Source organism: Coturnix japonica, chromosome 5 (genome assembly GCF_001577835.2).
Source record: "Coturnix japonica isolate 7356 chromosome 5, Coturnix japonica 2.1, whole genome shotgun sequence".
Taxonomy (NCBI): Eukaryota; Metazoa; Chordata; class Aves; order Galliformes; family Phasianidae; genus Coturnix; species Coturnix japonica.
The window spans coordinates 16,986,827-17,007,342 of record NC_029520.1 but is presented as its reverse complement, the minus strand read 5'-3'; the positions used below and the strand labels follow the sequence as shown (position 1 = coordinate 17,007,342).

The 20,516-nt window shown below is 40.3% G+C and overlaps 1 protein-coding gene across 2 annotated transcripts in view; it reads right to left on the bottom strand.

The window, feature by feature from the left end:
- SERGEF (secretion regulating guanine nucleotide exchange factor) overlaps window positions 1-20,516 on the bottom strand; it is a 132,243-nt gene that overhangs the window by 41,318 nt on the left and 70,409 nt on the right. For both annotated transcript variants that reach the window (XM_015864176.1, XM_015864177.2), the window contains exon 10: window positions 12,269-12,305. In XM_015864176.1, the coding sequence (XP_015719662.1) occupies window positions 12,269-12,305 (37 nt within the window). The remainder of the gene's footprint in view (window positions 1-12,268; window positions 12,306-20,516) is intronic.

The window sequence follows — 20,516 nt, the reverse complement described above, 5'->3', positions numbered from 1 at the left end:
TTTAAAGTAGCACTGTCAACTCTTCAACAATGCTTCTCACCCTGTTACTATTTTATCAGGTATCAAAACTATACGTCATCCTTATTTCCATGTGACTTCGGGAAGATACAGTTAATATGAAATGAAATAGTATTATTGCAGAATTTTCTATTCTGCTTCCTCTAAAACCCTGTCAAACCTCAGTGTTTACAGTGTTCTGTTCAGAGAAAAGGAATCTTCTACAAGAACTAGAAATCACGTTTTCATGTCTGAAAGCTGAATTATCTACACTTCATATACGTTCCTCCTGTTACATTGCCTACAACACTTACCGCAATATCATTCTTATTTTGAGAACCAGACATAGAAGGTGTGTATAAAGACTGCTCTGGAATCCACTCGCTCCATTCATAAAACATCAGTAGTTACTATGTAACTACATATTCCAAGGGAACTATTTCCCAAGGAGAAACACTGATTAGGTGTGTTAGACACATCTGTCAGATTTTCTCTATTACTAATTAGCCATGTAATCAGACCTTGGTTAACCCAAGGTCACAACTGCATCTTGGGGAAAAAACAGGTCTCCTAATCCTTGGCAAGTAGAAAGATTGGAATTTCCAAGTCATTTCTGAGCTACTACTGCTTTCCATCACTGTACCAAGGGGAACACAGATAACTCAGGAAGGGTCGGGCTCACTGAAAGGCTACCTGACATCCAGAGACAGCAAAATAGTCAACCTTCTCCAACTGATTATAAGGTGAGTCTGGAAGACTTGGCATAAACATGCTTCTAAAATATACAGAATTAAATGCTGCTAAACCAGCAAAAAGGCATCAGACAGTTAAAGTCCACCTACACACTCACAGGCATGTTTAACTGCCCTTACAAATAATTACATTTCAGCAAAAGGCTGGAACAGTTCTTACATGGCTGAGGAACGTGCTCCATCAACGCTGGGATCCCTGACAGAGCTGCTAGGACAGTGGAGGGGAAGCTCCCCATTGCTCTGCAGCCTGCAGTGACAGCCCCAAGGCTGTGCTGAGCTAACCCAGTGCAAGGACTGCTCAGCCCAAGCCGAAAACATGAACATAAGCCGCAAATATGAAATCATATTAACACAAACACAGCTCGTAGCCAGGATGCTCTTTGGCATTTGAACCCAGCACAACACAGCCAACTGACAACTCGCCACTTCTGAGAGGACATCCTGACCAACATAATAGATTTTTTCTTTTCTATTTCCTCACTATATTTAAATATTGTATTTTGAATAGTAGAAGTTTGTCTAAAACAGGTCAGAAATAAGCAGGATCAGTCACTGAGATCTACTTGCTATATGTTCAGAGTAGAGAGGGAATTTTGATTTAAGATGAGAAGACCGCTAGGGTATACGCATTCTGGCTTAGTTTGTGTCACTTGTATGTCAGATACCTCCCTCTGGTGCAGCTGCTCTGAAGTAATAGGTTCACTGATGAGGATGGAGAATTTGCACATGCCGGATACTAAAGCCTTTTTACTTAGCTACAGATCTAAAAACAGTCCTAAACTTCTCCAATAAGAAGCACATGAGCAGATCGTCAATTGTGGACATATGTTTCCAAGGGATTAGGATGAAACTCAGCATATTCACTGCCACTCAACACAACTGTCAGGTTTGAGCTCCATTCCTGGAAACTTAAAAGAATACACAAAATCACTGTAACAATTACAGCTTTATTTTTCTTAGGCTTTAATTGCTCACACTGAATTTGCAAGCCAGCATCAAGGCAGAAGCAGAAGATATCTTGCAAAGGGAAACAGTTCTACAAGTTAGAAAGTGACAGCTTCACAAAGCACAAGTTCACAGTGTGTTGAAATAGGCAGCCTATGAAGCACGGTACTTCAACATGAGGTACAATACATACTCCAAAATGGATCATCCATTTTAATTATGATACTTCAGCTAGTTAACCACTGTTAGAGGAAAAAAGAGCTCATTTGTTTTCTGTCCTTTAATTTGCTTGCTGGGAAATCTGTTTGCTTTTCTGGCATATATGCTGATTTCCCTGCAAGGAACATGGTAGCATCAAGCACCAGCCAAGGGAACCAAAGGCCACTGTGGCCTCAATGAACAATTCTGTCTGCCTGCTTCCTTTTTCAATTCAACATCCCTCACCGGAGAGACTGCATCTTACCATGTTAGCCTTAACCTTTTGCTAGGTATTCAGAGCACAGCTATAGTGAGTAGTGATTACACAAATTTGTTTTGATTTCAGTGAACGGCCTCATCCAAAACCTGCTCTTAAAAGCCTTTTCTCATTTTTCATTGGCACTTTGCTTTGACAGAATGAAGTTGCCTTTCCTCAGAGTGAAAAGGTGGCAGATGGGAGAAGGAGGAGGACCCAAGGCAGACAGAGAAATATTACACAAGACTCAAGCTGAACTTGTCAACAGAACAGGGTTACTTTACTACAGCGCTTAAAAAAGTGGCTGCTGCTTTACTCAACAAACCCACTTAGGAAATACAGTAGTATTTCAGCTTTCTTATTTTAGGGTGACCAGAATTCCAGAATTTAGTTATGAACAATCTTGCTTGGCAGTCAGTTTTATCAGCAGTGTCCTGTGGAGACTGAGACCAAGTGTCATCACAGAGATAACAAACCATCATACCACTCCTGTCACAAATTGCAGATTGTAGACTTGGATATAGGCAAGACTTGGATATAAGCAGAATGAATTTGGTTTGTGCGTCCTTTAATTGGTAGGTGGTGAAATGAGTAAGTAATAGGGCCAAAAAAAGCCTAAAAATAAGGTGAGTTGTAGAACAGAAAGGGCATCAAACTCTGATTTCTTTAACATTTTTTCCTCTTTCAGGCCAAGAGAACAGGTTCATGAAAACCTTAAGATTACAACAGGCAAGATGAACCCCCAGAAAACAGTGTGAACTCAGAACCATGCATTTATCTCTAGGGACACTTGCCCTCTTCCTGCCTGTTTCCTTTTTGTAGAACTGTACTGCTGGGAAAGAAGGAACGCTCCAGATTAAATAGGCACGTCTAAGGGCTGCCTCCAGTACAAATCCTTTCACTACCCACCAGAACATCCTGTAACAGAGGAGCCTGAAGTCATGTTCTGTGACAACAAATGAGACCGTGACAGAGCTGTCCAACAACTCATGGAAGGACACAGTGACTAGTAAGACTTTTCTCCTCCTCTCCACAAAAGAGAGGAAGAAAATTGCTCATTTTCTTGCCCAAATACAAACTTCTATCTCTAGGAAAATGACAAAGTTACCCATGCAGTGAGTCTGCACCACAGAGAACAACTGAGTGCCCTAGATTTGTTATACCTGTTGAATATAAAGCATAAACATGTGAATACATACGCAACTATTTCTAAAATAATCCTATCCGGGGGGCTCAGTTACAGAACTGTCCTCAAAGTAAAGGTCACAGCTTTGATCTACTGTATTTCATTAGCAAAAACAGTACCAAACTATGAATTAGCCTTAAAAAAACTAGGGAACAATGTTGAGGGTGCAAGTAAGCACCTATTATATCAGTGTCACCAAAAATACACATGTTGGCAAAAGCAACAGCTACCAACTTTCTAGTTAATACAACCAAATTCAGCAGGCTACATTACAAAACTGTCCTTGCACATATGTATGCCTTTTACCAGCAGCACATCTCACAGTGATTTTCCCATGTGTTCATTTAGAACTACAATGGGTTATAAGGCCTTAAGAGATACACCTTTCATCTTATTCGGTTTAAAAAGACAACCTTGGATATGTTCAGAACTGGAAAAATGGTAGAAGAGAAACAGCTTAAAGGAAAAAAAAAAAAAACATAAAAGGAAGTTGTAAGCCAAAGCAAATGCACCTTTCAAATCAAGTGAGCTCCTTACTCAGAACTGAAATATTATATGGATTTGTGTTGCTTGTCATCCTGCCCATTTTCTGAGATATCTCAACTCAGTAAGACAGCAGCTGGTGTCACTGAAAATCAAAAGCATAGAGGAGATGACCTCTAAAAGAATATCTTCTACGTCTACAATAAAGCATCTGCTTACTTGTTCCATTGGTAACTCAGATTTGCCACCAAGATCGTGACAGTAAAAACATTTTGAACACTATTAGCAAAATGCCTAAAGGAGGAGAAGGAGAGGCGATTAATGATGTACCTTAACAGAAAAAAAAAATGTCAAGTTTTATTAAGTTAGTGTTCAGAATATCATTCACAAGGTAAAAAGAACAAGCTCATCAGGTTCAAAATTTGAGTGACAGAAGTTCTTTCTCACTGAGAAAATAGAAACTGAAGTCTTCTAGCCATGCATGTCCTTCACTCATCAGAAAAAGATTGTCTTGCATTACAGAAAGTCTCATTGGCAGCAGTACACTGGGGAATAGAGAACAGCCTAATTCACTTTTACAAGGAGAGTAAGAGGAGATTTGAGAATAGCTTATGGATTTTTAAGTCACTAGTACCAGAGGTCATATAATACCAAAAAGGAGAATCTGCTATATTTTGCAAAGTTCCTCAACAGAGTCTAGGTCTGAAAAAGCCAAAGGAAAGGTCATAAAGAACTTCAGCTGTCACTCTTGTGGCTGGTAGAAGGATTAGAAATTTCACTGTGGCAGACCATCATGCAAGCCAGCTGAAGATATTTTAGAAAAAAGGGGTTTAGAAATAACAAATATATCTGCTCGGCTCCCTCTCACACTCAGAGCAAGTGCGTTTTATCAACCTGTAAGAGCAGAGTTGTACACGCAATTTTGTGTCTTTTTATCAGTTGATGTGGGAGTTTCAAATCTTCCACTGATTGCCTTAGGCTAGTGTTTCCCATCATAATAATTTTATAGCAATCTAGGAATTTACTCCAACACAAAGTTACGCAGTAGGGATGTAGTTAAGATGCTAAATCTGCACTAAGAGGAAAGACAAGCAAGCAAAGCTGAAACATGAACTCCTGGCATCATGCGAATGCCTTCCTAGAAAACATTCCATTTAGCAAATAAGTGCTGTAATATATGTAAGCAATGTTCAAGCCAAAAATCAATATATCACGTATCATCTTTTCAAGGTAATTAATCCATTAGATTTGTAGAGGAGAGGAGTTTTTAGGCCAGAACACTTATTACACAATGGAAAATGTCACTATCTGTACTGGGAAATCTATCAAAGAGGACTTGTTATACTATTTTCAAAATCATTAGGACTTGAAGATGGTTTTTCTGTTGTTTTCATTTTTTAAGAACACTGACTGCCACCATCTTTAGCAAGGTTAAATGTATCACATAAATGTTATATACAATACATGCAGTTTGCTCCTCAAAGACTGATAGGCACCAAGAGCTTCTGAAGTAGCAGCAGTCTCTCACTTCATTCAGCTTCTTGCTCGCTACAGTTCTGTTTGAGCTGTGCCATAAACAACTAGCACACTTGACCTGATTCCCTTTTAATTTACTTGCTTCACGTAAATATATCAATCCTTCTTGTGGTTCCATAAGAAATGCTACATGTGTTGTGCTGAATGACACTTAAGGTCCCATTAAGCGTAGCTTTCTGTCATCACCTTCTCACTGCTCAAATAAACCCAACAACCCAAAGATAAATTAAGATACCTCCCAAAAATACTAAGTCATGGTTTAGCCTGGATGCTCCTGAGAGACTCTGCAAAAAGTAGAGGAAAAAGCACTGCAGAGTCTCAAAAGCATTTTGAATTTTAATTACTCTGTTACCTCCCTTCCATAAAGAAGCATTTAAGTGAAACAAGTTCAAAAAGAAAAGTCAAGTTGGCCGAATTGTAAAAATCACCCTTTACTTGTCAGCTCTAGTTTGACTTTTCTGCCCTAATCCTTTATGAAATACTTTTCTAGAGCCAATCAGATCTAACCAAAATGCTTTATTTTTACCCTGAAAGTTTGCTCCAGGCTCCCAAGCTTGAATGGTGGCTTTTTTTGTAGAAGAGCTGCATTATTAGTAAAACAATCGTGCTTGCCAGCCAATGCTTCTGGATTTTCTCTGCTACGATTTCCAGTACCTTCAAAGTTCAAAGTCCTAACTCCCAAAGCAGGAAAAGAGAAAGAATCTACCCTTGTTGTGGAAAGCTGGAGGAACAATTCCCTGTCCACCTTGTTTTACAAGAGCATGCTTTGAGACATGCATTCAATCCTGTGCAATTACAGCCAGCTTTGTAAGCTGTGTCAGGGACACGTGTCCTGTCCCAGAAGCAGCTGTTTCATCATCAGCCTTGCTATGCCTCCTTTGAATTCATACAGCAACATCTCTCAGATCCAGGTTACATATATTGGTGGGTGCACTGACAGAAAATACTCTCAGTGCTCCATAAAGGATCTGGTTAATGAGTACATGCAAACATGCAGGCAGCAGCCTAAGCATTAAGGTCGCTGCATACACAGAGCCCAGAATTATCAGTACAGCTCACTTGTGTGTGGCTCAGTACTGAAGCCTTCAACCGCTCTGCTGGCCTTGTGTTTTTACTTCAGTGAGCATCCCTCCTGCATGCTCTAGATAACTTCCTGAAGCTTGACATTCATTCTTCCCCTTATTTCATTATATAAATAACAAGCCCTTAAATCTTTCTTCAGTGAGAAAGGTGACTTTTTGTTACTCCCATTTGCATCCTTAAAAATTAAGATAAATATGCCTTGGATATGCTGGATATATTTTTATTCTATTTTAAAATAATTGCTCCACTTAAAAGCTTCTGAGTGAACAAATACAATGAAATCTAATTTGCTTTCTAAATACTTATATCAATCCACTGAACCCACTGACTGAGGAAGGATTGCATGCATCTCTACTGTGGCTCCTTCTCTTCTGATTCTCCCTCATTTTCAAAAATCAGAAGAACAACCATTCCTGTTCACCAATACCTGTAAGAAAGGGCTTCCCTCATCCTGCTTTGATGAAATTCTTGCCTAGCATTTGCTGGTTGTTTCCAAGCTTCTCATGATAATTATCTTGTCTAACTGCTACTTATAGTTCCAGCTTGCTGGTTTTAGCTGTCACTAGAGGTTATCATTGTATGCTTACCTCTTACAGGATTCTTGGTGCAGCACAATTATCCCCATGGTTGTGGCACAGTGTCTTGCAAGAAGCATAATGACAGCCATTGCACAGGAGCTTATCTCTATACAAACTCTGTGCTAGCACCAGGGTGATATGTGTGGTTCAGTGAAGGCTTTTTATGACTGAGAGCTCTGTACATAGAAAAATATAATGCCTTTTTCTTTTCTGAAGCAGTACCTGGTAACTACAGGAAATTATTCTGTGAGCAATATGACAAGCATTGCATTATTACCTGTTTATATGCTAAGCGCTATAAATTAAGATAGACACATACAAACAAAGATTAATCATATTTTAAAATTGTCTCTCTGAGGGAAATTGATTCCAAGCATTATTAGTTATACTGCAGTATTAAAAAAGAAAAAAATAGATCAGGTCCTGTTATGGGAGGAAATGCTAAAATACAATCAGAGGCAGCTTTTCTTCCAAAGATTTCACAGCTGAAATTGACAAGACACACAGAGAAGAGAGGAAGGTGAGCAAAGCTTTCTGCTGAGTCAGATTGCCCCAAATCATGGAGCACTGGGTTGACAAAGCCTGAAGCAGATGGCAGCTCTCAAACCCAGGCTTTAATTCAGACAGTGGAAGATGCAGCACAGGCAGATCTTGTTCTAAGCTCTAGAATTTTCTTGCAGTCTGAGTCCATTTTATCTGGTGGATCTAATTAGCTTTCTCCAGCAAATTATCCTCCCTTGCCTGTGGTCTGTGGCCGCATCCACTGACTTCAGACAATTTAGTGGATACAAAACTTATTTTAGTCTGATCCAAAGTGTTTTTCCAGACACTCAAGTTAGTACATCTCCACACTTCTCGTCACCTATGCCCACAAATTCATAAAATAGCTGGCAGCTTGGTTTACCATTAACCTTGGAAAAGAAGCTCAGGAATCAGACCCATGAGTGTAACCTGCTAAAAGTAACAAGAAATCAAACATTCCAAATTCCTTTTCAGCTTCCTTCCTACCAGAAAACAATTCATTTACCTGGACTATGAAATATGCTGTGAAAAACTATCACCAAGTGAAAGATACTTGAACAGGTTTCTTTGTGCTCACTGAATCTAAATGCAACAGCAGAACTGTGGTGTCAGACCTATGCTTAGGTAGGCAGAAAGCACTTGCATATAGGCAAGTGCTCAGGTTATCACAGAAGCAAGGCAGCTTTTGACAACGAATGATACCAAGGCAGTCTATATCTCAATGAGCTGTTTTAACAGTCAAAGTCACATTAACAGCCAAATGACACGCAAAATTCATTCTCTCTGCCAGGGAACAAATTTAGAAGGCTGACATATAACCACCATGAAAATGACAACAGCGATGGTTACTCAAAGTCCTGCCAGGTGCCCTTTAATAAGCAGAGAATGCAATTAGTGCAGCAGTGCAAAGAGACAGCGTGCTGCAACATGACTCCATGCTGCTCTGCCAGGAATCCTTACAATAGAGACCCTGGCTGCACTGGGATTTTTCATGCATAATAGATAAAGCAATAGAGGATCAGACTGAGGCTCCTTGCTGAACACCAGTGCCCTCCGCTGTGTATGCTGGAGATTCCTCTGAATGCTATGCCAATAACAAAAGCAAGAGAGAGAATTTATTATTTTCTCTTTATGACAGCATGCTGAGCACCCCTGGGATCGAATGAGTACATCTGCTGCTTCAGTGTGCTGCTGTGAACATCTAAATGCTGCTGCCATCACAGCAAAGATCTGCCCAGCAGCCTCTCCCAAATGGTTCTTGCTCGATCATAGAAGCATGCCTTTCACAGACTGTTACAGTGCTTCCTCCACTGATATTCTTAACAATACTTAAGTTGGACTCATGAAACTTAACTAAAGAATGTGACCTTGTTAATAACGAGGCAGGGGCTCTAGCAGAAGAACCCTTCAGCTTCCTCACTCCAAAGCGTGGAAGGAAAGCTTGAAGAATGTCACCACTTCCGCAACCACTTCAGGATACCTATCACCAACTCCCCACATTTGAGTTTGTCATTTCAATCACATCTGCTTCCCAGTCCATAACTGTTATGTTCTTCCAGCATAACAACATAAGAAACAAACATTAACAGATGATGCAGTAGCTGCTTTTAGTCTCTCTAAAGATACTACACGTTTTACTCCAAGAGATCTGAAGCACTATCTGCCATTTGAGTGGCAGTATATGTTTTTTCATCAAGTTTCCTTGACAAAGAGCGCTATTCTATTATACTTCATACTGCACTCCGAAATGATGACATAAAGCTTCAGAGGAACGTGAATGCCCGTGTTAGAGTATTTACAGCAGTGTTTGCACGTGAGTCACAGATGAGAAAGAATCCTGAAATAGAACACGTGCTCTGTAATACAGCAAGCACGGCTACAGGAGACAAACCCGAAACTTCTCTGAAAGGGGTTCTCATGTACCAGAAAGTTGAGAAATAGTTTTAGAAGTGTTTGGAAGTTTCCAAGCAAGAAAACAATATTACCCACAGCAAAAAGCAGAGATCACCATGCTGAATGAGAAAACGCCAGGGAAAGTCATGTTCACCATTTCTGGTGGCCACATTTCCCAATGCTTTTCAAGATGCCTCACTAGAAAAAACTTACTTGAAGAATACACATCAGTTTCACAGAAAAATACTTCAAGCTATCCATTATGTTAGCAAAGATCAGCTTCAGGACTGGTAAAACTGCACTGGGTAAGGGACCTAAAGCAAAAAGGCTGACCAAAAAGCTCTTTTTAGGGCTTTTGCGAAGTCAGCAAAACGTGGGCCCCCTACTAAGTGAGGAGGGTGTTCTGGTAATGGGGGATGCTGAGCAGGCGGAGATACTGGACACCTTCTTTGCTTTTGTCTTCAGTGGAAAAGCTCTCTGGAGGTTAGTGAGAGGGTCTGGGGAATGGAAGACTTCCCTTTCCTCAGGAAAGAGCTGATTAATCCTTGACTGAAGTGAAAGACTGTCACATTAAGTAGGGATTTTCCTTTTCATGTGAAAAGTCACAATACTTTCAGATGTTCAAATCAGTGTCCCAAGACAACTCCAAACAAATGTTTTCATTGAAAGCTAGTACACAAAAAGGTATAAATGTCTTCAGTTCTAAGTATTATTTATAATTCTCTACATTTATAAGTACTGGACGCATACCTTATCCCTTCTACAACATCAACCTTGTGATCAAATGAAAACCAAATTTCTTTCTGATTACCCACAAAAAAAGGAGCTGATGCCATTATAATGAAGATAACAACCAAATTTTGCTCTTTCAGTAAGAGGAAGCAAGAAAAGAAAATCAAATAACTGAACCAAGTGGATGCAAATTATATAAAGTAACATGAGAAAAATCACTTGCTAGCTAAGCCCTACAAATCAGTTCATGTCTCCAGCAAAATGACTGGAGCACAGCTTCAGTGTTTGTGAAATGATCAACAAATCAAGCTGCTCTATCTGTAAAATGCTTCTGTTTAAAAGACAAGACAACAAAGTAGGCACAACCATTTGTATAAGCAAACATAAATCTCAGCCTGAATATTCTAATACTGAAGGCGTGCATCTTGGTTTACCTTTCATATTGAATCTGAAAGTTATTTCAGTCTAAAAGTCAATCACTTGAGCATTACCAATAAAGAGAGAAACTTATTATACAGTTGTCATTAATAAACGCTGCCTGAATGATAATTTACTATAAAACAGTACAATCAATCAGAAGTACTTAATGAAAGCTGTGTGTAAGGAGTAAAACAGATAACTGCTTTGAACAAAGATCGACATGCAATGGAGAAATCCTACCATAAAATGTTCTAAAAAGTCAACACTTTAAAAGCATGTACAAAAGTTCAATTCAAAAATAAAATGCATGACAGTACTTCAGTTTAAAAAAAAAAAAAAAAAGTAATATATTTCTGTTGTACTTGGAATAAAAATGACTAGCTTCTAAGACAGATGTTTTTCCCATTGAATTCAATGGGAGTAAGGCAAAGCTTTATAAGGTATGTATGATTACATGTTTAGAGTTCCTACTTTAATATACCTGACTTCAACAGTTTCTCTCCTCTATCAATTTTTTCCCCAGAGTTTTCAGCCTAAAAGTTAGAAAGCTTAAAAGGACACAAGGAGAGAGAAGGTTGCCCAAACTCAGTGCTTGGCTTTCACACACACTGAAGGAATCTGCAAGCAGTACACCTCACTTCATCAGTTCAGCAAGAAAACAATGTGACTCTTCAGACTGCTCTTCATTTGACATTCAGAAGCACCAGCCTGACAATTAATAGATGCAATTGACACTGAACAACCAGGGAGACAAAGGAAAAAAAGCTTCTCTTTAAGCCAGTCATATAAATTAAGTAAAATTTTAAGAAGTTCAATGTAGGGTTTAATTTTAGAGACACAATTAGAAAATCATTTATACAGAAAAACCCTTCCGTGTCCACTTAATGAAGCTGATAATAACCAAGCCAAAACAAATACCTTAAAAATCAGGATATGAAATGCACGTTTCCTACCAAATAGCTGTTTTCTACAGACCTGTCATATTGCACTCAAGAAAATCAAGGATATTCTTCATTAAACGCCTTAATGCTTAAGTCATGGCAATCAGCAACGTCTATGTGGACGCTGACTGAAACTTAGAAGATGCTGGTTTCATCTTCAGCTCTGATCAGCAAAGCATTCCTCTGTCTCTCTCACCCTGTTAACCAGGATGGTTATACTGACCTTTATTACATATCTAAAAATCCACAGTTAAAAACTATTTTTACATGTAAATATAAGCAATAGCAATCATGAACCAAGCTTCAGTTATCAACTCATCACACGAAAGCAAGACTCTGACTGTTACTGGAATTAGCATACAAAACTCAGTTCTTCCAGTAATGTTATCTCCCCAATAGTTTTATCATTGTCACAACAGCTGCATTATACTACAGAGCACTCAAGAACCAATCTAATGTTGACCAACTTACAAGAACTCAGTATTTTTTTTTAACTGAAAATTTCCCTGTTAAACAAAGATACTTTTGACAAGCTTCAAGCTCAGACATTACCCCAAAAGCACCAGTAAGGCTACAGATTTCTCCTCCTCCTTTCTCCACACCTATACATCATTTTCCTTCCCCCAGCTGGTTTGCACAATGCCCTTACTCACTCAATATGTTTGATGCGCATATTCTTCTTTCATCTCATGCTACTTATAAATGAAGAAAAGGTGACAGAATTGATACAAAATCAAGCTACTTACCTACTACTGCCAGATTATGCTCAGAGCCACATGCGATCTGAAAAAGAAATATGAATGAAGAATTTAGAGATTCTGCTTACAGAAGACAACCACAATTACGACAGGAAATTAAAAATTAACCTGAAACAAACAACTACCGTTTGTAGGATGTAAAATCAAGGATGCAGTGCACTCAGTTTTAAAGGAAATCTCATTACACGCCCTGCTTGGGGGCTCAGGGACAGGTAACATGTTTGTTTTTCTAGTAAAAAAAACAAAACAAAACAAAAAACCAACAAACAAACAAAACAAAAAAAAAAACAACAAAAAAACCTTCATTTTCAAGACCAAGTCACATTTCAATCTTTGAGAGCTAAGCTGGACATAACTGTGCAGAAGCATCATATCCTTGACAACATCCATTGGAATCAACAAGGCTATTGGAGGGATGGCAGGAACACGGATTAAGCCTTAGTAAGATGGGAGGCATGCAGAGGCAGCTGGGAATCAAACGGGCAATGAAGAGCTCCATTTCTGTCATCCGCACTGTTTTCCAAACGATTCCTGTACAACTACACAGAGCACATAGGTTCATTGTGGTAAACAATGAAGACAACAATGAAATGTTGCAAAGACATCAGATGTTTAAGCTGCTTTAGCACACATCCTGCAGTACTGCTTGCAGAGCTTTCCCTCAGATCCATCACAAATGATGGCAACACAAACACATAGGGCAGCTGCTGCCCTGCTGCAGGGGTTCTCTCTCCCACCAGGTTCTTTTGCAGTGCCACTGCTGACACAGATGTCTGACATAACACTGACATCACCTTACACAAGGTTACCCTGCAAAGCACCCTCAAGCTTTTTCTTTAAATCTATATCCAGTTCATTGCCTTGCATGTAGCTGCCATTCACATGTTAGCAAGCTGGAGGGGAAAAAAAAAAAAAAAAAAGAGTATATTTGATTTCTTTAAAGTAAATTTGCAGTGATAAAATACAAAATAGAAGTATATATTAATTACAGAGTTCTTGTCATCTAAATTATATATTGTTTTACATGTGCATAACTTTATAGCTTGTACTACCAGTGAAACTACGGTGATCACCTTCATGTCTGAATAACATAAACCCATACAACTACCCATAGAAGTTCACCAAACTTGTACTCAGCTCCTTGTTCTTGAGCGCCAGCTGGAAAAAAAGCCAAAGCTGGCACACAGATCGGCTCAAGTGATCATGTAACAAATGAATGCTGCAGCCACTACTACACATCTTCACCACAGCTGTGATGCACCAGTCATTGCCAGCTTCGTGCAGCGTACAGGGAAGGTAAACCAGTCTCATTAGGCTGGAGGTGCTGAGCCAAGAAATCAAATCACTTGGGAAGACAGAGCTGTAAGTGTAACACAGGCCTGTGATGGCCCCATCTTCAGAAAAATCAAGAAAAGGCAGCAGAAAAAGCAGTGTCTTTTCAATCTTGAGCAGGGTAGCATAAAGCCATCCACCCTGCAATACTGAGGCAGGCAGAGCTCTAAGCCCAGGCTGGAAAATGCACCCCTCCTCACCACGTTCTGCAGCACTGCCCTCCCTGCTGCTCTCCTCTCCAGGCTGATGCCATGGAAACACAGATGATGGCTTCCCAGCAAAGAGCAAATCCCGCTCCTTCACCCAGAGCTGAAATGTGAGGATTCAGAAGCTGCTGCTAGTTAAGTAAACTATCAATTCTCACCGAGTTGCAAATAATCCCAGCTCAGCTAAACTCCTCAGGAAATTAGCTGAACGCAAGCACCAATCCACAATACTTTGGGACAAAAGAGGTGCTCAGGCTGGCTCTAGCTTACTGCCAGAGTCCTCTTCAGAAACACTGCATTTCAACCTGGAACCAGGCAGAACTGCAGGCTGCTGAAGGCAGTGCCCTGCTTCACCTCTGTACCCAGAGCTGGGGCTGTGGGGACCACATGCAGCAGCACCATGTCCCAGAAAGGAACTCGCTGCAATCCACAAAGAGCACCTCCACTTTGTGGCAGAACATCACCACCAGACAACACAGACTAGTGCCACAGAGACAACACAACCAAAGGACACTGCAGTCAGCTCTGGATAGCAGCACCCTCACCAGCAGCCACACTGCTCACTACGGCTGGCGTGCCTCTGGCTCCAGCCTCAGAGGGCATTCCATGGAGGTGAACCAAGGCTGCTGTTACTTACTGAGCAGTGCTACCTTGCAGATTTTTTTTATCATAATAATAGGCTTTAAAATGTGACACCTTTTCTTCATGACCACCCACAACAGTCAGCCAAGAACAATCTGCTGGTACAGATGCAGAGCAGCCAGAGAACAGCACTGCTGAGTTGATGTCTTATGCTTGTATCAGATGTAATAAGCTCTGCAGTCAGCACAGGTCACTAAGAGAAGCCTGGTATTTATTGCAGCAACAGTGATTTTCTGGCTACTTCTTTTCTGTCCCCACCCCCAGTGTGCTGCAGAGAAATTAAATTCCAGCAGACATCTGTGTGCTCCCAGCGGACAGATAAATACACTCAAGGATACTTACAAACACACCATTGCCTTCTAATTGGACTATACTTTTACATTCTGTTTTAATTGAAAAAATCACTAATCTTACAGCCAAATTGGAGAGACTGCTAGTGAGTGAAACATTCCAGCAGCCTAAGGAACATGGACAGCCCCTCAGCCTAGGAGCAACCCATACTGAGATCTCTCAATTTTTCTCTCCCCAGAGGAGAGAAGTTGTATGACGATATTGTGATCTCTGTATAAACCATCCCAAAGCAATTCACAAATGCCTGTGAGGCAGGCAAACAATGCTTGGGAGCCATCTCACCCAGAACCCTTCCTCATAATCCATGTCCCTTCAACTACACATAAACTGTGTGTTTCCTCCCCTGTGTTGTATGTTAGCAAGCTATTTTCTACCTAGCAATGGCTGTAGTTGAGATGCATCCATCCATACAGATTATCAAACATCGTGAGGAGCAACCAAGGGCCCTCTATTTTACTGTCTTAAAAAGTCAGACCTTCAGCTGCCTGAGTAGCAAGCGGAGACCTTGTAACAGTGGCCCCTAACCCTGGGCAAAACACCAGCATCTTTCTGTAGCCTTTTTTAAGTACTAGAGCAAAACAGAGTATTAAAGTCAAGGTTCAGACTGGCACTTTGAGCACAAGACTGTTGTGTTCTTCTGTTTGTTTGCCCAAAACTCTGACTGAGGAGCCACTGTGCCACCCTCATCAGGAAAGGATCAAGTTGGAAGTGCAGGCAAAGCTGCCTCAAGCTGCAGCCAAGGGGAAGGATCAGGACAGGGGCTAAAAGGAAGGGAAAGAGAGATGAGCTCCTAGAGGGGACTGAAGAGTGAAAAATACACAGGAATTAGCACCAGGATACATATCTCAAACAACAAAAGCATCTCAACACTGCTTTTGGTTCAGTGCCCTAACAGTGCAGGTTAATTCCTTACAGGGTAATTATTTCCTAGAATATTCAAAGATATGGAGGCCTCCATCACTTCTCCAAGGGAAGACCAAGACATATAAAGTCAGTTTCTAAGGCAGAATGAAGATACAGTGTTTAAGAAGCTGCATTCAGATTTTAGCCACTATCATTTCCAACTTGTAACTGCACAAAACTTGAGAGAAGGGAGCAGGGGAAGGAAACTATTAGGAGGGTGCACTGAAATACCTTTACCCAGGAGTGCTGTATAGGCCTTCAGCACGGCATCCCATGCCTTGTGATAAATTACACTGCAAAGAAATTGTCAGGTCCAGAAGGTGGCTAATTCTACTCCTCTTGAGATGATAAGTCCCAAGGGAAGGAGATGAGGTGACTGAGAGCCTGCAGCCCAACACTTACATAACACAGAGAGATCTTTCCCTCAACGCTGTTCTTCCATGCCCTTGATTAATGGATTGTAACAATAATTTGTACACTGCCTAGTTATATTGATATGCAGAATTCTACTGATGTGAAGAAAAAAAAAAAAAAAAAGAAAAAAAAGCTAATTAGCCAAACTGTCCTGCTTGCAATGATCCTTCACTAGGAACTCTCTGTTCCTCTTCTGGATCATTTGACTCCTGATTGATAAAAGCAGCTCTCTAACCTCCTCAAAATCCTTGGCGAGCACAAGACTAAGTGCAGTATAATGCAGCACATTAGCAGCAAACCAGTATGACCTCACCTAGAACAGCACACCAAACTTGCTCTTGGCTGTATTGGTTGAAAATATCCTACAGCTCAGTGTCTTAGAGCTCACTTGACATTTTCCATTCCTCTTATCATCTACTTAGGATTATTTTTGTTGTTGTTGTTTCATTATAATTACACTAAAATATATTTTATATATACTGTCCATTATTTATATGTTATAAAATCTCATAACAGCAAGAAAATTCTCTATTTAAATCATGCACAGAGGCACAAAAGAAAACTTCTTTCTCCCAGACAAATCTGACCTCCAGTTCTTCCACCTCAGGAGGATCAAGACATTAGCAGGTTGCTGTAAGCCTACAAAATAAAGATTTAAAACTCTTCAGAGCTGCTAGACCTATGGTTTATGTCTTCTCTGGCTGAAACTAACTCCAAACCTGCCTTCGCTTGTGCTCAAGACACAAAAAATGCAGCATTTCTATTGCTTCTCCAACCACTGTTTGTCTCACCTCAGTTTGGTCAATATCCTGCCCTTCCAAACATCTCATAGCCTCCAAAAAGCTTCCCTGATTCACTTGGTGCAGCCTGGACCTCATATGCTTGTAGGAGATTGAAATTTCAAGGTAAAAGAAAAAAAATAAGAAGAAGAAGAAGAAGAAAAAAAAAACGTTTCTTAGTTTTAGGTAGGAAGTTCCACATAAACCTATCATTACAGAGATCAAATAAAGGGAGTAAAACTAAAAGGAAGAAAGGAAAACTTCAATTGTTAAAACATTTCCACTGAATCTTCACATTACAACACCCCCCATGTGTACCCACAGGATCTACTTCTGAAGCAAGCATGCTCACACTGAGAAAATGATTTATGTACCACTTATTTAAATTGAGAAGGGATGGATTGAGACATGAAGGCAAAGCAAAACCCATGTCCACCACCAAAAAAAAAAAAAAAAATCACCATCAGATGACAGTAGGATAAAAAAGCCGCCGAGATCCCAGTAGGAATGCCCAGTGAGATTAGATTTGAGCACAATGGCAGAAATGTAGCCAAGAGAAGCGTGATAAAAATCTTTACAAGTCAGTAAGGTCAGCTGGCTCTTCTCCAACGTCTGAAGATTTTTTTTAATTAGCTCTTATATCTTTCTTCTAGCAATTCCCTACCATCCTTGGTGCTGGCACAGGCTGCCCAGAGAAACTGTGGATGCCCTACATGTGGGGGTATTCAAGGCCAGGCTTGATGAGAACCTGGGCAGCCTGAGCTGGTGGGTGGCAGGGAGTTGGAACTAGACTATCTTTAAGGTCCCTTCCAGCCTAACCCATCCTACGTTTCTATGACTGGGGCTCAGAAAGCATTATTACCATTCATCCCTGGAAAACCAGGCTGTCTCACCTCTACACCTCTCAGCCCCTCTAAGCTTCCTTATTTCCAATAAAATTTTCCCTTCATAGCAATCAAGACTGGAGCCACAAGTGAATTTTTGCTCATCCTTTCACTGCTTATAAAAGGAATCGAGTCGTGGTCAGTTAATCCCTCTTTGTTTCCCATAACATGACCCCATTCAGTCTTCATTATTTTGTGAAAATTAAAAATATCACTTCAGGCTGATAAAGGAATTGCCAAGCACATCACACCTGACTGTTATTGTGTACACATTCTCACACCTCTGTGCATTGCAAAACCCACAAGGCCAAGATCTTCACTAATGCAGATATCTCTATGCACATCCAAATAGAGCTAGTAGAATAGAGTCTTCAGCAGATGTACAGTTTTACCCAAGGGAACTACATCACCATTTTCCTCAGAATGATTTTTAGATTGTTTCATTCACACAATTGCTTCCTAGCTCCTTACAGTCCCAGTGCCCCTCTCTCGTAGCCTAAATGAAACACAAAGAACAGTTCCTTACAGCGCGTTTGATGCTTACTTTGAAGGTTACTAGTTTACCCATTATTGAGTTCACAAAGATCTCACAAAAGAAACAACAGAAGTTCTACTAAACAACTGCAGGCAAACACCATCCAAATCCATATCATTATACAACTTCCCATATGCTCAGAATACAAGGCACAATGGCAAGTACTGTTTGATGACAAAATATCTAATTTTACTTCAACAACTACTTCCAATGTGCTTTTGTGGATGCATGGCTGCAGTTGGAAGTTTTTGGAAACAATCACGACTCCACATTTTATGGTCCACCATTTTTAATCCATCCAGGGTATTTTCTGGAATATGTCGCTGAAGCTGCTGAGAATCACCAAGAAATCCAGTGCACAAATTGTGGGAACTCAGCTCCTCCCCAGCCATAGCAACACTCACTACTATTCTTCTACATTAAAAAAAATGCAGAGACTTTGGCACACACAGCCTGCAAACAGCAAGGAGCCCTGCAAGGAAAAAAAAAATAGCACTTTTCCTGAAGTTCATACCTTCAAATAATTCACTTTGAGTGTTTTATTTGGGTGTTCAGAACAGACAGACACAGTCCCTTAAAAGATCTCCTTACTGGAGATTAGTATTGCTATGGCTGGGGCCACACATCCAAAGCGAGCAGCTGCTTCCTGGCCAGCCCTGCCACAACACAAAGCCTGGAAAGAAGAGGCCCCACCAATGTGAGGTGAGGCTGAGTGGCTTTTGCCACCTTCCTTTTTCTGGTGTGTGTTTTTCCTCAAGCCTCCTTACAGTATTTGCTTCTCTTATATTATTTTCACATACGATATTCTTCCTTAAAAACTGAATCCTGAACACCAGGCAGCATTAAAGTGTTAACATGAGGATATTATCAACAAGAAGGAATGCTACTCTCATTTTAAAGCTTTTTTGCTTCTTCCAGCAGTAAGTCCAAATTTATTAAAGCACTGTCAACATCTTGGTTCTTCACCACACATTAGGATATGGGAGAAATTGTTAAATGGTTAAGGAAGCTCTCAAGCAGAACCAGACAGTCCTCCCATCTTGCTGCCTGTTCTACTGACCTCAGTGAGCACTACTGCTTGCACAAACTGCCTGTGCACAAACATACTCTCACCAAAGGAGATTAAAAAACTATTGAATCTCCAAAGCATCCAACATTCTTTGAAAGAAATGAGCAGGTTAGTAAGTACAGAACCACCACTGTGTAATGCCATTTGGAGTTTTCATCACTGGACCCAGCGCTTTTGGGAAATAAATTATCCAGTACATTATCCTATCCATCAGCTGTTCACGAATGCAAAACTTCACCTCACTTCCAGCACTACTTTTACTCTCTCTCACACACACCCACAGTTGCAAAGGTAATCAATTCCGTAGATAAAAAATAAATTTAAAACAAAGATCAGCACAATTAGATCTCCTCTTAAAATACAACAAAACAAACAAAGGGAAGAAGTTCTCCATATACCAACTAACTGATCACAGAGAGAATTTTCTTGGTTCATTTATTTTCCAGCAGAGCTACAGACATGAAGCTCCCACAAGGCTTTACTTTGTACTGACACATCAAGCCATGAATTTTGCTGACTGTCCGCTCCTTTACCTCTCCACACGAACGGTGCTGATGCCTTCAGGGTGTCACGTAACTCTGTCTACTTCTGACTATTGATTCTCTGTTTCTGCAGCTCTTTGTAGCAGTACTGTTCCCTGAAGCAAACTTACTGGAAATAAATCTAAAACTTGCTAAGACCACAAATCAAAGATGAATAGAAAACCTCTTGTAGATAAGTAAGTATACTGTTTAGAAAGACTCAAAGAGATGAGAGAGGAAATGAGGTGAGAAACAAAACAAACAAAGTCTGAAGTGATTCTACAGAGCCAATCAAAAGGCATTTTTATTAAGAAGTTGAATTGTCATTAAGCTTTCAAAGTTTCAACTTGAACATTTTTCCTAAGACTACAGCCAGAGCATGCTGTCAGAAAGTCTTATGTCAGCATGAGAAAAATAGGTGTACTAAAGTAAATAGTAAAGGAAAAAACAACCCACAGACTCATGCTGCTGCTTCAGCAGAGTAAGGTCAGAACACATCCTGGGCTGGAACATACGTTGCAGCTGGCCAGCATCAGTTAGGCTGAGGAGCCCACCAAAAGAACTCCCAGTTAATCACATTCAGGAGAGCTTCTCATCTGC